The 15277-nt window shown below is 38.9% G+C and overlaps 1 protein-coding gene across 5 annotated transcripts in view; it reads left to right on the plus strand.

The window, feature by feature from the left end:
- Positions 1-15277, plus strand: part of ANKIB1 (ankyrin repeat and IBR domain containing 1) — a 77064-nt gene that overhangs the window by 18961 nt on the left and 42826 nt on the right. For 4 of the 5 annotated variants that reach the window (XM_015853346.2, XM_015853344.2, XM_015853348.2 and 1 more), the window contains exon 2: positions 7248-7516. In XM_015853346.2, the coding sequence (XP_015708832.1) occupies positions 7329-7516 (188 nt within the window). In that variant the 5' untranslated portion in view covers positions 7248-7328. Of the gene's footprint in view, positions 1-6462; positions 6576-7247; positions 7517-15277 lie in introns of those variants that run through there. The other variant, XM_015853345.2, reaches the window with a different exon arrangement.

The raw sequence follows: 15277 nt of genomic DNA on the forward strand, positions 1-15277 counted from the left end.
CAAGCATTCCTTACTGCATTTCTTCAGCTACTGATCTAAATAGATCTTTGGGTAGTAATGTCAGCAGTGTACTAGGTACAGGTATTTTATGTTATTTAAGATTTGATTCTACTTAAGCAGAGGATTGAAAAGCTGTCCCCAAAGGAGTCCTGCGGTGTTTTATGGCTGGAGCCTGAAAAGGCCATGAAGGAGAACATCTCTTGTGTCAGTAACTAAGCTACAGCAAATGAAATCAGATCGTTAAGGTCCTGGCAAAATGTTTTACTGAGAGCAGCTCCAAAGTTTTATGTGGATTTCAGAGAACTGAGCAGATTTTGTTGTGTTTTTGTTGTTTTTGTTTTTTCTTTTAAAATACTTTTCCAAAGATGTGGTGTCCTGGAATGAATCTGAAATAATTTGCAATTACAAGTGAGACTATTTCATACTCCAGGCTGCAGTTACAGAATGATAATTCTATTATGTTTTACTGAACTTTTGCTCTCTTAGGATACAAAAAAAGGATGGAAACAGATGCACCTTTTAAACTGCGCCATTAGATTTTTATTATTGTTTTGGCAATCTGCACGAACACTGTGCTCTACAGTATCATATCCTACCTTATATTTATTTACCTACTCCCAGTGGGTTTGCCACATTTCATTTTGATGATGAAGAATGTAAGTACTGCAGACAACACCATGGAAATTCATGTAGCAATTACTTTAGCTACAAAATGTAGTTTTGTTTCTATAAAGTTATACCTGCTTCTAATCTCTGCTACATTTGTCTGGATCACATAGCTGACAGTGTATCAAGGCAAAGGAAGCCAGAGCCCTGCTTAAGATTATTTCTTCTCCATAAACCCGAGTTGGGCACAAGCAAAAGAAGTGTGTCTGGAAGGAAATCTTCTACCTGGATTGAAGTCTTTGTGCCTGAGTTAGCAAGCTGAAGTCTCAAACTACCAACTTCAGCCATAACTTTAAGCCTTCTCAGAATGTACACAAGTACCAGCAGGAAAAATTTGTTACTTTCAACCTTGGTATTTAAAACAAAGAGAAGGTATATATTGGTTTTCTTTCTACAAAGGTTTAAGGCACTTATAGTTGCATATGGTTTTCTGTGTTCAGATATTGTTTGATCTGTATTTTAGCATGTTAAACATAAAACTGAGTTTGACAAAGTTAAGCTCCATTCAGAAGGTTTCAAGTGGATAAGATGCTTCCATTATTTCATGATGACTTAAGCTCTTTTGGCACAAACCTTGGAATATTTCAGTGTAAAACAACAGCAACAACAAAGCCAAGTTAGTTTAAAAAATAAAATAAAGTAGCTCTTTTCTATAACTTGATTCTGTAGATTGGAACGTGTTGGAACGTCCCAGTAGTGAAGATCACCAGCATCGTGGTGCAGCACTCTAAATATAACGGGTTACTTGTCTTTTTCCTAAAACATGAAGCTGTTCATGATTCCCTTCTGCAAATGATTTGATTTGTAATGCAGGGCAGACTGCAGGAAATATTTTACAAACTCACCTTTTAAAACCGGGCTGGTTAACTGCAGTATCCAAAGCAAATAAAATAGTTACCTTTGGAGCTAACTGTGCTTAGAACAGAATATGCCTTTAGAATGCAGAATATTTTGTGTTTTCAGCATTATCCTTCTGTCTTGGCAATTCATTATCAGTTGTCTTTGCAAGGGCATAAGAAATGGTACATAGACCAATTTTAGTAATTTTGATAGTATTTTGATAGTATCAAGATATAGTTGTTAGTGACTGTAATGTCTGTCTTCTTCACCATCAGGTTCTTATAATTTACATGAAAAAAATACTTTTGATTACAAAATATGGTTTGCTTGTTTGTTTGTTCCTACAAATTGTATTCCAACTTTTCAGGGTTACAGTGTTCAATTACAAAGTGTTTAAATGATGTCAAGTTCTACTGATTATTTTTGCTTGTTATATAAAGATTTTTACTTTTTTTTTTTGTGCAAGAAGTATTCAGCATTTTCTTATTGCAGTTAAACCACAGTATTTTTTACTGAGTTTGCTAAGTTTGCTAAGCAGTGCTATGTAGTACAGTATGTCTCCCTTTCCCTTCCCTGATCTCCCAGGATAGGACACTGCTGCTGTACGATCACATGCTAAGTGCTACGTTCAGCAAGAAAACTTGCTTCAGTATTAAAGCCAGTCAGATGTAAATTTAGAGACGTGTCATCTCAAGAAGGTCTTGTTTATTGAATACATTGCTCTTTAATGAGTGTTAGAAGTAAGGAGTTTCAAAAATAGCTGTTTGATCCCTCTCATACAATATTTGTTATGAATTTTGAGCAAGCAGCCTGGCTCTATTTCTAGGCAGGAGCTACTTCTGAAATCCGGTAAAGCCATTCAAACTGTCCTCCTTCAGACTCACTAACATCATGTTGCCCATGAAAAAATCAATAATTGGGCAGCTGGTGCAACTGCAACCAAATTGCATTTGTGCCTTCAGCTGCCCACCTCTTTCTGTACTCGCTCTTTTTTGATCTTACACTTGTTCTTCAGGCTCCTGTGGGAGTGTCCATCTCTGTTAAATATTTATGGAGCTGTGGTATCAAAGTGCTGCTTTTAGCAGTGTTGCTAATAAGTCCATAGCAGTTTTACAGTTCTGTGCCAAAGCAGAGAAGTGCGATGCTCCTGTTTGACTTTGTAAGAATCTTCAGACTTTAAAGTAATAAGTGACTTTTGGTTTTGTGCTTTAAGTTGGAACTCTTATTTGGGAATGACAGAGTAGTAAAACAGTCTCTTATTTTAAATAAGATGGTTGATGTTTGAAACTCTGAAACAAGAGTGAAGGGATGTAGTAAGCAAACACTGCATTTAGTTTTTCCTGTACTCTTTGGATTAAAGGTAGAAATGATATTTCAATTGCTATAAATGTTACAATGATGGTGACAATAAGTAGTACAATAAAGGCTATGATACAGCTCTTTTATTATCATAGAACTTTAAAATGCAGCAAACAGATCTGCCTACCAAACAGGTCTTTGTCATATAAAACTCTGCTAGGGTCTCATTGAATTAAGGTAAAATATTTGAAAACTGTCATTTTTGTATTGTCATTTTTGTTATACTGCAATGTTTTTGTAATACAACAAATTAAAAAATAGCCTAGGAATTTCTTATGCTGAATTTATGCAAACCAGAGCAAGAACAGCAACCCTGACAGTGCAGGTGGGAGCTGATGAGCCAGCCTTAAAGCCTCTCCTGTGTGCAGCTTCCCAGTCCTTGAGGCCATGACCTGGCTGGGCCTTCCAGGCCCCATCTCTTTTGGGAGGATACACACGTACTGCGTGCCCTTTACCTTCAGACACATGAGAGGAGGGGTTGAAAGAGCAAACTAAGTTTCCTTTCTGGGATGAATTACTGCCTGGTTCTAGTGCTGGCCTTGTTAGCTTACTGTCCTCTGAGAGCACATAATGGATTGGAAGCCTCTAACTGAAAGAAAAAGAAACAACAACTAAGACAGCCTGGGCCCCTTTCAGCCATTCTCAGATGCAGAAGTTTGCTGTATCAGCTCATGTTTTGTCCTTTTCTTCCTTCAGCTGGAGCAAGGCCTCCTTTGAACTCTGAAGCGGTCGGTCTGTTTGCTAGGAGCCAAGCTGGCGACCACAGGCAGGCAGACCTGGAATATCCAGCAAGCACTCAGCAGCTTGAGAGAGGCAACAGCTGTTGGGTGTTGGTTTCTTCTGACTTCATGAGGTGCTGGGAGGCGTCTCTTACTGGCAGCGTACAAAGGCAGCTTTGCCCCTGTGTACCCACAGGGTATTTGTACTGACACATTTAATGGCTAATGCAGAAAAGAAAACCACACTGTGGCCCACCAGATTTTTGAGGCATAAAAGGCTGAGTGAGAAAGATGAATGTCCTTTTGGATATTGAATGAAGCTGGAAGACATTAGCACAGTTTATAGTATCCTGTATTTTAAATAGGGAGTTGTTTTCTGGATTAGTTTTGACCCTGTCACTTCTCTCCTTGTGCTCTTCCAGAGATTGGTTTCTTGCTATCACATCAAATAGAAGCTGTTTGCTTTCACCTGAAGTGCTTTCATGCACTGTCCCCATTCTATCATATTTAATTTTCTTTTAATAATATGATGATTATAGTTGCATTAGCCATTTGCTACATTTTCAATACCTCTTGCTGATTCTTGGTTTTGGGAAAAGTTCTTCTTGTCTATTCAAAGCCACATCATTGCTCTGTTTTATAATCCTTGATATTTTTGCTTTCCTTTGACTCTGAGAGTCTTGAGATTTGGAGAGTGGTCCGTACATGTAGAGCAGTATTTGACTGTATTATGTTGCTCACCTTTCTGTATCTTGTTTGTATCATATATAGCCCTTATGTGTGCACATAGGCTGTAGGGCTTTTTTTAGGTTAGCAGATGTCAGTTTTGCAGTACTTGCTGCATATTCCTGAATTTGCCAGATGTTATGGTAATGTACATAATATTTTGAGCAGTGTGCTTACGTCTTTTATATTATTCATTTTTGAAGACTGTTCTACCGTGTACTATATCCGTACTACATCAAAAAATAAATAGATCTCTCAGCGTGCAGTAATGAAGTTTAAATTTCTGCCATTTCTATACTGCATCCACCCTACTCAAGCTCTCAGTTCCTCCATGCATTCCCAGCCCTCTGTCCAAATACACACAGATTTCTGCTTCAGGATCTCAGCAATCTCACTGTGCTCCAGCCTCTTCTCAGGTTCCCTCATGGCCCCGTATCTCCTTATAGTCTCTTAGCAGCCTCGCTTGCCCATAGCCAGGTTTGTTTAATGTGCCAGGTGGGGCAAGAGGCAGCATGTTCTGCAGCTGACGGAAGCTATCCATGTGCTGAGTTCCAGAAATAAGTGCACAGCAACTGATGCTGATACCTCCTAATGATACAAGAAGTTTACTGTGCGTTTTTGCTCTTTGAGGGCACCGGTGGGATCTGCATTATTGATTTGCCTGAAGTTTTGAAGAAAAGACATGTTTTCTTGTCTGGTTTGTAGTCTCGAGAGCTGTTGGTAGTCGATAGGGATTAGCAGATACTGTAACATCATAAGCTTTCCTCATTAACAAATGTGACTGGAAGTCATTCTCTCAAGTTATTTTTAAGATCTCAGCTCCTGAAAGCTTTGGGCTTTATTTTGTTTTTATGTAGAGGGTAATATGCACTGCTGCTTTATTGAAAAGAGAGGTTTTTCCATGATGTTTACTGTATTTTATTAAAGCCTACAACTATTGAATATTCACAGTAATGTAGTTGTTTGTGTTATCTGGAAGCACACCGATCTGAAGTACCAGAAGCTGTGACATGGTAATTTGAACATAGAGGGACTTTCTTGAAAAACATGAATGTAGTATCTGCATGCTTATGTTATAAAATACAGAGACAACAGGAAGATACCAAATGCTACAGTATTCATGTTGGGCTTTGGCTTGCCTGTACAATAGACGTGCTTCTGCTTTCAGAATACCTGCTTATACCTTGTGATGTGAATGTCCAACTGCTTCACAGGGGCTTGCCCCTGACTTTAGGGGAGATCACAGGGCAACATGCTCAGCGTGCTGGGTCAGCTGCTGTAGCAGACCAGTCATCCCATGGTGGCATCAAGCAGTAGGGCACAACTAATCCAAAATGGGGATTGCTTCACTGGAGATTTGAAGGGAAAGAGGACTAAAATAGAGGCCACCACAGTCATTGTTCTCCTTCTAGGGTGGCCCAGGCTGCCATATACCCTGGTGACATGAGGGTGTTTTCCCTTATCTTCACCAAGTGACCCATTAGAGTAACTGCAGAACTGCAGAAAGTTGCACTCATGTAGTACAGAATCTGAGCAAACTGCAGCCATACAAAGATGCCCAGTAAAGGTGTGCATGTGTGCTCTTCCTGCCCTTTGATACGTTTGCTGTTAATGTGATGTGCAAGTCCACAGTAGTAGTTGAAAGCAACTCATGAGAGAACATTTCTGTGGGAACAAAAGTATAGCATTGCAGCTTTTCCTTAGAGTTCCCCAAATCCCTCTCACATGCATTTCATTCACATCACAATTCCCTGAGACTTTCTGCAGCTTTAGACCCTTTACATTCATCTGATTTTTTTTCTGTATAGAGCTGGCCTGGGCACCAGTAACTGTGCAGACAAGCAAATGCAGAAGTTTGAGGTAGTTCTTTTGTTTGCCAAGTAGTCATTACACTTGTTGAGTAGAATACAAGGGAGTGGGTGCGTATCAGCTCCTGTCCTGCCTGATTGTACATTCCCAACACAATCAATTCCAGTGTCCTATCGTGCTGTGCCTGGCATATTTGCATCTCAGAGTGTATGCTGTGGGGGAAGGATCTGGCATGGAGCGGTCTGCATGTGGTGACTCATGCACAACAGACCTCCCGAAGGTTCACTGAGCTACCAGCTGCTGCTTGGTTCTGAGTCCCCTTTCTGTCCCCCTGACACAAAACAGAGCATGCCCATTCAGACTGCTCGATAAGCTTCTCCTATCCTATCTCCTGAGCTCAGACACTCTGCTTGCCCAGTCCTCGTATAAGTGTGGTCTGCTGGTCCCCCACATCAGGTAAATGCAAGAGATTGTAGAGCACAACAACTGGCAGTGCTGCCTAGCATTGTATGGACCCAGTCACTGTCATTCTGCAGCTGTTGTTTTAAAAGTGAGCTTTATGTTTTAAAGAATCTCCTTAGCACAACTGTTAGGATGGGGCTGTAATGATTCCTGTGTCTGTGTGTATTGATCCGTCCAGCACAAAAAAGTGTTGTTTTCACCCACCTACATATGCATAGGTCCTTCAAGTGTATTTTACCTGCTGTTCTTTAAGTAACAGTTAAACTGAGGTCGAGTTTCTTGCATGATTTTGAAGAATTTTACCTCTATTGAAGGATTTGTCTTTGGTTGTGCTATGTTTTGAAATCACTTCTAGTTTCTTATTTGCTTCTCTTTCATGGAAATTAACTTTTCATCCATGTCTGTTAATACAGATGTATACTGGTCCTCTTTATATTTTCTATATGTTTGAAGAGTATCTGTAATGAAAATACACAATAGGGAAATAATCTGTGAATAACTGGGAATTTGTGTGTATCCTACCTATAAGGACTTCAGGAATTCCTGAGCAGAGGTTTTAGGCCCTAAGTACTCTTCACGTGCGTGCTTACAGTGCTGCAGCTCTAGGTTAATTCATCTGAGAAGGAGTGCTTTACAAAATAACTACCATACTGTTTGTCTTTTTAGGCTGTGAAGCATGTTACAGAACCTCACAACAAGTGGATGAAGGGGAAAGGAAAGATTGCCATCGATAGCTAGAATAGCAACATGGGAAATACAACCACCAAATTCCGCAAAGCTCTTATAAACGGAGATGAAAATCTGGCCTGCCAAATATATGAGAGCAACCCTCAACTGAAAGAAACTCTTGACCCAAATACTTCTTATGGAGAAACTTACCAGCACAATACTCCACTCCATTATGCTGCTAGGCATGGAATGAACCGTATCCTGGGGTGAGTGGAATTCAGTATTTTTTTGGTCTCAATAACTGATCTAAGAAATTCCAGAGTTTTAGGTAGGTTATAAATACTGCATGTGTGCATATGAATGTATTTATGTACGTGTGTTACAGCAGAATTTGTGACATTTTCAAATAGTAGTAGAAAACCAAACAAATTAGCCTATAATCCTAGTCTGGCATAACAGATTTTAATTTTATTTTTAGTGTCTTTGTCTTCTCTCTCCATAACATTAATGTAGACAATTTCAGATTGCTTCCTGAAGACTCCTATACCACGGCTCTTTGAAAATAATGACTGTTTTACTGTTCTTGATCATAGATTGGTCTGGGTAGGAAGGAACCTTTGTGTTTTCCTGTTTTAAAGGAGTCATTTTGTGTCATAATGAATGGTTACCACGCTGATTGTGTAGACTTTCAGATGGGACAATATGTATTTATTCTTTATTACCCAGTTATATTTTCCATTTTGGATAATAGCAGCAAATTTGAATATTAGCAAATGTGTTATTGCTGGTCAATACATACAGCAGTCTCTAATGTTAGCTGCTTCCATCCTTGCCTATTTTTGTCAGTGATCTAAGACCAATTAAAGATTAACATCATGGAGTTTCACATCTTATCCATGTCCAGAGATCACACGTACAAGCTGTTCCAGCCTAGTATTTCATGAATTTAATTCTGAGTAAACATTGTTGAACCTTTTCTTCAGTAGGTAGTTGTGGTTTAACCCAACTAGTCCCCAAGCAAGGGCTGTCCACCCAGCCAACTCCCCACTGTTTTTCAAGTTTTTTTGCATGATGTCATATGGTATGGAATATCCCTTTGGCCAATTTAGGTCAGCTGTCCTGGTTCTGTCCTCCCCCAGCACCTTGTGCCCCCCCTCAGCCCCTCTCACTGGCAGGACAATAGGAGAAGCTGAAAAATGTAAATGTCATTGGTTCCTCACAGCACCACTCAACCACACCCAGAACATCTCTATATTGTCAACATTGTTTTTCTCCTGAGGCCAATGCATGGCATCATACCAAACACTTTGAAAGTATAAGCAACTCAGTCCCAGATGAAACCAGGTCAATAATGAGTTAGAGAGAATTTCATTAATAGCCTCCTACTTACTTTAGGAAATGGAACAGAGACCTCTGCTGAACTATCCTACTGTTAATATATGTTTTATCTCTGTCCTTATATCTACAAATGATGCGCCTGTGGTTTGTTCTGTGCTGAAGCTACAAGCCACTTGCCAGGCCTGCCACTGTATTTTTTTCTTCAGTTTTTTATGCTTCATGATTTCTCATCTGCCTTGATTTTTTGCTAAATATTTTTCTCTTCTCTCCCGCTTAATTGATCCTTTAATTTCACTGTTGAGTCATTTTAAAATTTCCTAGTATCCTCAAAACATTCTCATTTCTGATTCTTCAATTGTAGCAAAAACTTAGATAAACATGCTACAAAATAGCATCCAGATTTTATTTACATTTCATGTGATTTTTCTGTCTGAAATTTACAGGTTGGTTCTCTCAATTTAAGAAAACACAGCCTCATTAAAAGAATATATGAAGTTGTTTGCATATATGGAAAGAAATGGAGTCACAATTACTGACTGCTGAGCAATCCATTAGTTAATTCATATTTTGCCATTATGATGAGATTTAGAATAACTGCTTTGCATTAAAAATAATTAGTAATTTAGAAATGACATTTTACTTCTAGCTACATGGCTTCAAAGTCTCACAGGAAAACTCAGTTTTATTTTGCACACATTATAAACAAATGATGAATCATTCATTTTCCTAGTTTGTGTCCAATATTTGCAGTACGTTTTTTTTTGCTAATAAATACTGTGAAGGTATCTGTGTTTGCTGGTGTCTGCTACTAAAAACCTGTGCTGTTGGAATTACTGTTTTGTTGAGGTTCTTTTTCCTGCTTGTTTTTCTGCTGTCCTTGTAACTAATTTGTTCAAAAATCATCTGTGACAGATACTACACTAAAAAGAATATGCCTTTTTATCTAAAAGAAATGGTAGGACTTGCAGTGTGCCTGTTTACTGAGTTGGTGCTAGGAAGGACACAAATGATTCCCACTTAAGCCTCTTCATGTGGATACAGGGAAAGATTAAATAACTGGAATACTGAAATGAATACTTTGATTTACAGATGGGGTACAGTAGCTAAATATAAACGATTTTTAATCTGTATATGTTTAGAGAGAGATTTGCTATTATGGGATGTTCACAATGCTTATGGTACTGTATATTTATTTATGGAACATTTTAAATATTTGGGAATCTGTGGCTACGCTTACATGTAGTTCAGAATGATGCTCAGAAATAGCTTGTCTGATAGTGTTGCTGCCCTGTACTAAAACAAATGGCCAGACACCCTGATTGTCTGATAGCTGGTGGTGGCAGTTGAAAGGCTCAGTGAAAGCACAGACACTGTGTTTATGATGAAGGAGAACTGAGGACATCCTGGTGTAATCATCTTAGAAGTGAACTAACAGAAGAATCTGGAGAAGAGGTTAAAAGGTCTCGAAGTAAAACTCTTCTGCTGACCTGCCTTTATATAATCCAGCACAAACTCTACTGGCAGAAATACACTCAGAAAAATTCCTCAAATGTTTTTAATCACGCAGTTGTTTTACACCAGGTCAGCAATCTGAGTCATCCAGTTGCTGTGTTTTTCATCTAGCTTTTACAGTCTAGAAACTGCATGTAGTGTATAACCGTGCAGTAGCCCCACACTTATTTGTATAACTGTGTAAACGAGCAATTAATGTATTTTCCTTTCACTAGATTCAGCAAGAATGTGTTAAAATACTACGTTTGTACCTGTGGTAATTTTTCATGAGTATTATAGAAAGCTTTGATATATTAGAGAAGTTGAAATAAAATAAAATAAAGGGAAAATAGGTAGGCATTCAGTTAATATAAAACTTTTATTTGGTCTGCAGCCCAAAATAATGTTTAGCTGACAGATCTCCTTCTTTTACTGAGCATTTAATGTTTAAGAAACAAAAACTGCTGATTGTGACTAGTTAGCACAAACGAGAACATTCAGAGTACCACATGAAACTCCCAAAGGCTGTGTAGGATTCAGTGGTTCCCAGTGGCTCATTTTGTGTGCCCAACCAACTGGCTGGTTGATGTGTTTGCCCATGTCCTGTGCCTGGTCTCTGCTGTCCATTCTGACCTCATTATATGCTGTTTCTAAGTGTTGCTCTGTGTGATGGGACTCTGTGTCTTGTGCATGTTTTTTTGTAGAGGCCTAAGCGCCAACAGCTGAAGTCCCTGAGCCTGTGGTGCCAGCAAGCTGGAAAGACCAGAACACGTGCATGTTATATCAGTATGAATGTCAGTGTACTGTCACTAATGGGGATCAAGCTGGAGGAGCCAGCAAGTAGGGTCAGTGCCTTGGGAGCTGTGTGCAGGTCAGTCAGGAGGCAGAGAGATCAATCTGCATATGTCCTTAAGTGCATGAGGTGCTGGGAGTTTTTGAGTGCCTGAAGCACATTACTGGGGACCTGCATCACATGTGCATGGGTGTGTAAGGTAATTGGAAGAACCAGGCCATCCAGAGCCAGTTACAGGATCAACAGCATCCAAGGCTGCTTACTGAGGGTAAGTCAGTAAGTCAGGATCAGTGCTGTTCATTTGTATATTTTGCCCATTGTTGGACCTTCATCCTGCTCAACAATAGAGTGGAATGGTATATGGATCATTGATGCTGTTTGTGCTCACACTGCTCACACTGGACCCTCACTGCTGTTTGTGTGAGTGTTTCTGTCTGTGTGGATCCACATGTAATATACACATATTGCATGCACGTGCATGAATGTGATACGCGCATGGCCTCACCTCTGTTTGAGGCTCCATCTGGGGAGCCACAGCAGCCTTGCCTCCCATGAGCTTTTGGATTTGACAGCCCCAGTCATGCTGTGGCCTTTTATTAAAAACAGGAAGGAACAAAGAGAAAAAATGCACCTTAACATCTCTCTAGAAAGCCACAGGGTTTTACTTTCCATTTTACTTTCCATTTTGGAAGGATCAAAAATTTCAAGTTTTCTTTCCTGGACTATATTGTAAATATCATGAGAACAATTTGAGTGCCATTCACTCAGTGATTTTCTGTTACAGTCTGTGGATATCTGGTGTAGCTACTTAAATTCAGCATTGACTTTCAGAGAAGTTTGCCTTGGTTTCTAATAGAAACCTTCCTGGTTCAGAAAGGTCATCTGTGTTACAAAACCGTAACTATTCAGATTTGCCATTCAGATTTTGTTCATCACAGTTTAATTAATAGGTAGTCATCAGTGGATAATGGACAAGACTTTTGGAAGTAAAATAAGAAGTTACATAACCATCAAAAACATAAAAGCATATGTAGCACTTTGAATTTGAGAGCTTTGTGCAACATACACATTGATTTTATTCCACTATTAAGATTTATCATAGTCCATTATGAATGAAAGTCTTGATTCTTATTCAGAAAGATAGTTTTAATTGTGATAAGTGACTGGATATAAAACAGTGCAGACAAAGAGCACCTTCTTAGATAACCTGTAATTCTGCAGCATATGTTGTGGTGTGACTTTCATTGTCGTAGTTTAACTTGGGAGCCTTTTGAATCTATGACAGATTATTATTTTTTAAGTATTTTTTATCATATTCAGGCACATAAAGAGACTGAGTGGAAGGGATCCCTGGAGGTAATCTTGTTCAACCCCCTCTTCAAGCAGGGCCACCCAGGGCACATTGCGCAGCATCGTCTCCTGGCAGGATCTGAAGATCTCCAGAGAAGGGAGACTCCACAGCTTCTCTGGGCAACCTGTGCCAGTGCTCTGTGTCCTCAGGGTAAAGAAGCTTTTCCTCATGTTCAGGCCCTTTATACAGCTACATCTTAGCTCTTTTTGAGCATTCAAGCCCAAACTGGCTCATTTGGAGCAGTTACTACTGGTCCTCAGCAGAACACGGGGAGAAGTAAATAGAAGCAATGAGACAGCAACAGCTTGTGAAGCTGCTTTTGTTTCCAGAGCATTAAAAGCGAAGGTTTCCAGTTACAGAAGAGTCTAGAAATTGGGATGAATCCCGCTGAAACAAAGCAAAAGGTATTTTTGCTCTCTAGTTACAGATGCTTCTGTTGAGTGTATTTAGATACTACTTCTCCTTGTTACCAGGATTTTCTGCAACTTTTATAAAACCAAAGTCATCAGGTTATGTGCTCTTCCCTGCACTTAAAGACTATTTATGTTATGCTATTAACCTGTTATTAACCTGTATAACCTGTTACCATATTATACTTATTTTCCTTTTCTTGAAAATCTAATACTGTAAAAATAAGATCCCTCATTGGTGACATGTATGAATACAGTACATTTATAAAGATTCTTTATTCAGTGTTATTTTTTTCCTTAATAGAATCCTGCAATTATTTGATCACAGTCAAAGTAGAATTACTTTTGAGCCGTAAAGAAGCAGAGTATAGCTTTTTTGGTCCTTTTTACCAGGGTGACTAAGTTTTGTTTCCACGTAGTGTTTGTGATTGTCAAGGTGGCTGGTACCTGCTGACTCATTGTGTCAAGTGGCCTAACCCTGGAGTTGGAAACACATGGCTTCATCAGCAGAGCGGTCTACTGGCTCAGTAGTTATAGGAATGATGGCTGGGAGACTTGGAGTATCTGATAAACAGAAATCTGACAGACTTTCATTGCTAAATGCTATATCCAGCTAACGTATTCAGTGACATTATATATAGACTGTGGATGAGTCAATGTTTAAAATTCATACATTTTCCAATTTAAATAAAATCACTTCATTGAGATATTTAAGGGAAATAAAAAGCCTCTGCTATTGATGTCATTAAACATCAAGCAACACGCAGATTGAATGGGTTTTTCTGAAAGAAAGGAGAGAGGAAGATGAGACAACCTTTGTAATACATTCGCTATTGTAGAAAGAATAGAAGGGATAAAAAACCTGCTAGTACTGGCGGTGTAATTCCATCATTGCTTCTATATAAATAATATCAACACTAGATGTCATACACTGCAAGATGATTTACAAGCTGATAGGAAGATAACAGTCACTGCTCAGAAATACAAAGCTTTGTGTTTAAATAGTAAAGATGAACCCATTCCTTGGTAGCTTCATGGTTATTATTTCATCTGACAATTTTTTAAACCAATCTAAAATAATCTCAGCTACTTGAGAAGAGCATTCCATGTGGGCAGTCTTTTTAGAAAAAAAAAAAAAGAAAACGAGTTCAAAGGATGTATTTGGAAAGAAAGCTGAGAAGATCACACCAAAGTTTGGGAATTGGTTCTAGCTCTAAAGAAATAAATAGGGTGAGGGGCCAGAGAAAGTGATGAATATCATACAGATTTTGCATTACAGAAGGCTTCAAGTCACAAAAGTTGCTGGTAAGCAGCCAGTTCAGTTGGAAGCTGCTCTAATTTGGCACACAACTCTTCTTCTTTTAAAATCTTACTTAAAATACTGAAATAGAAGCCAGAAGTGGCATGGAATCATGGAAGCAGCATTCCTAGCCGTCCAGCAGGCCAAGCTGAGGTCACCCAAAAATGAAATCCAGTCACTCATCAGTTAAAGGTAACTTAAAGATCTTGATACCTTCTCATATGAGGATTGATTTAATTCTGTGTTTTGGTGTTGCTGCCCCTTCTAACAGGCTTTAGAACCTTGCATAAAGCATGATTGGTTTTGGTCCACTGGAAAGGCTGGCCAAGTTTTGTGTCCATTGCTTTTAGCATAGTTTGTATCTGTGCTCCACAATTCCTTTGTATCCCTTTGACACTCCTGTGCATCGTCCCTCTTGGTTGTCTTTGTTGTACCAAGCCAAAGGTTACTTCTGCAGAAAGTCATACTCAGTCATAATAGTTGACACAAAGCCACTACAACTTTTCAATATGTTTGGCTTTTTTTTAGTAAGGAAAACAGCAAGTTCTTGTTGATGTATATCTATGTAATACCTTTCTTAAATGTGTTTAGGTGGTAGGATGCTACGCTAATGTGAGTCAGTCCAGAGCTGGAGTCAGACCAGCTGGTGACCTACTTTTAGTCACTCCAATAATCTTTTGGAAAACAAGGTAATTGGGAAGGCAATAAGTGAAATTGCAGTAATACAGTAAAACAGATTCTAAGACTTTATTGAGCTGAAGACAATGCTTGAGTTCTAGGCAGTATTTTTGTACTGAACATTACGTTAAACCCATAAGTGGAAGAGCAAATGTTGGCAGAGTCAAAGAATTTCATTTGAACCTTCAGTTGCTCTGAGATTTGATTCATATGCACCGAGCTCTGGACTTGATCCTCAAATGAGTGGTTATCTATGAAAATCTGCAGAAATTGTTTGAGTACTCAGGAAATTGATTTAATTCATTTTGCCAGATGTACTGTACTTGGTAGGAGTCATATGAATGGGAAAAAATGGAAGGCATTCCTGATTAGGAAAAATACAAGATCTGGGGCTAGAGTGAAGTCCTTGACATATGAGATCTTAAAATGTCTGTGAAGACTTGAGATTTCAGAGAAAATAATTAACTCTTTGCAGACTTCTATCAGCAATGCAGTATCCGTGCTTGCCTCTCCACTGGTTCCCACATTTTGCCAATAGCCCTAAGAGTCACTGTTATAACCTTGAACCTTCCTTTAGCAGAAGATTATTAGTGTTTACAGGAATTCTGACAGTGTTAGTAACAGTTCTTAGGCAAGAAGTAAGCTGAACTCAAGACATTAAAAAAA

The sequence above is a fragment of the Coturnix japonica genome, chromosome 2, assembly GCF_001577835.2.
Source record: "Coturnix japonica isolate 7356 chromosome 2, Coturnix japonica 2.1, whole genome shotgun sequence".
Taxonomy (NCBI): Eukaryota; Metazoa; Chordata; class Aves; order Galliformes; family Phasianidae; genus Coturnix; species Coturnix japonica.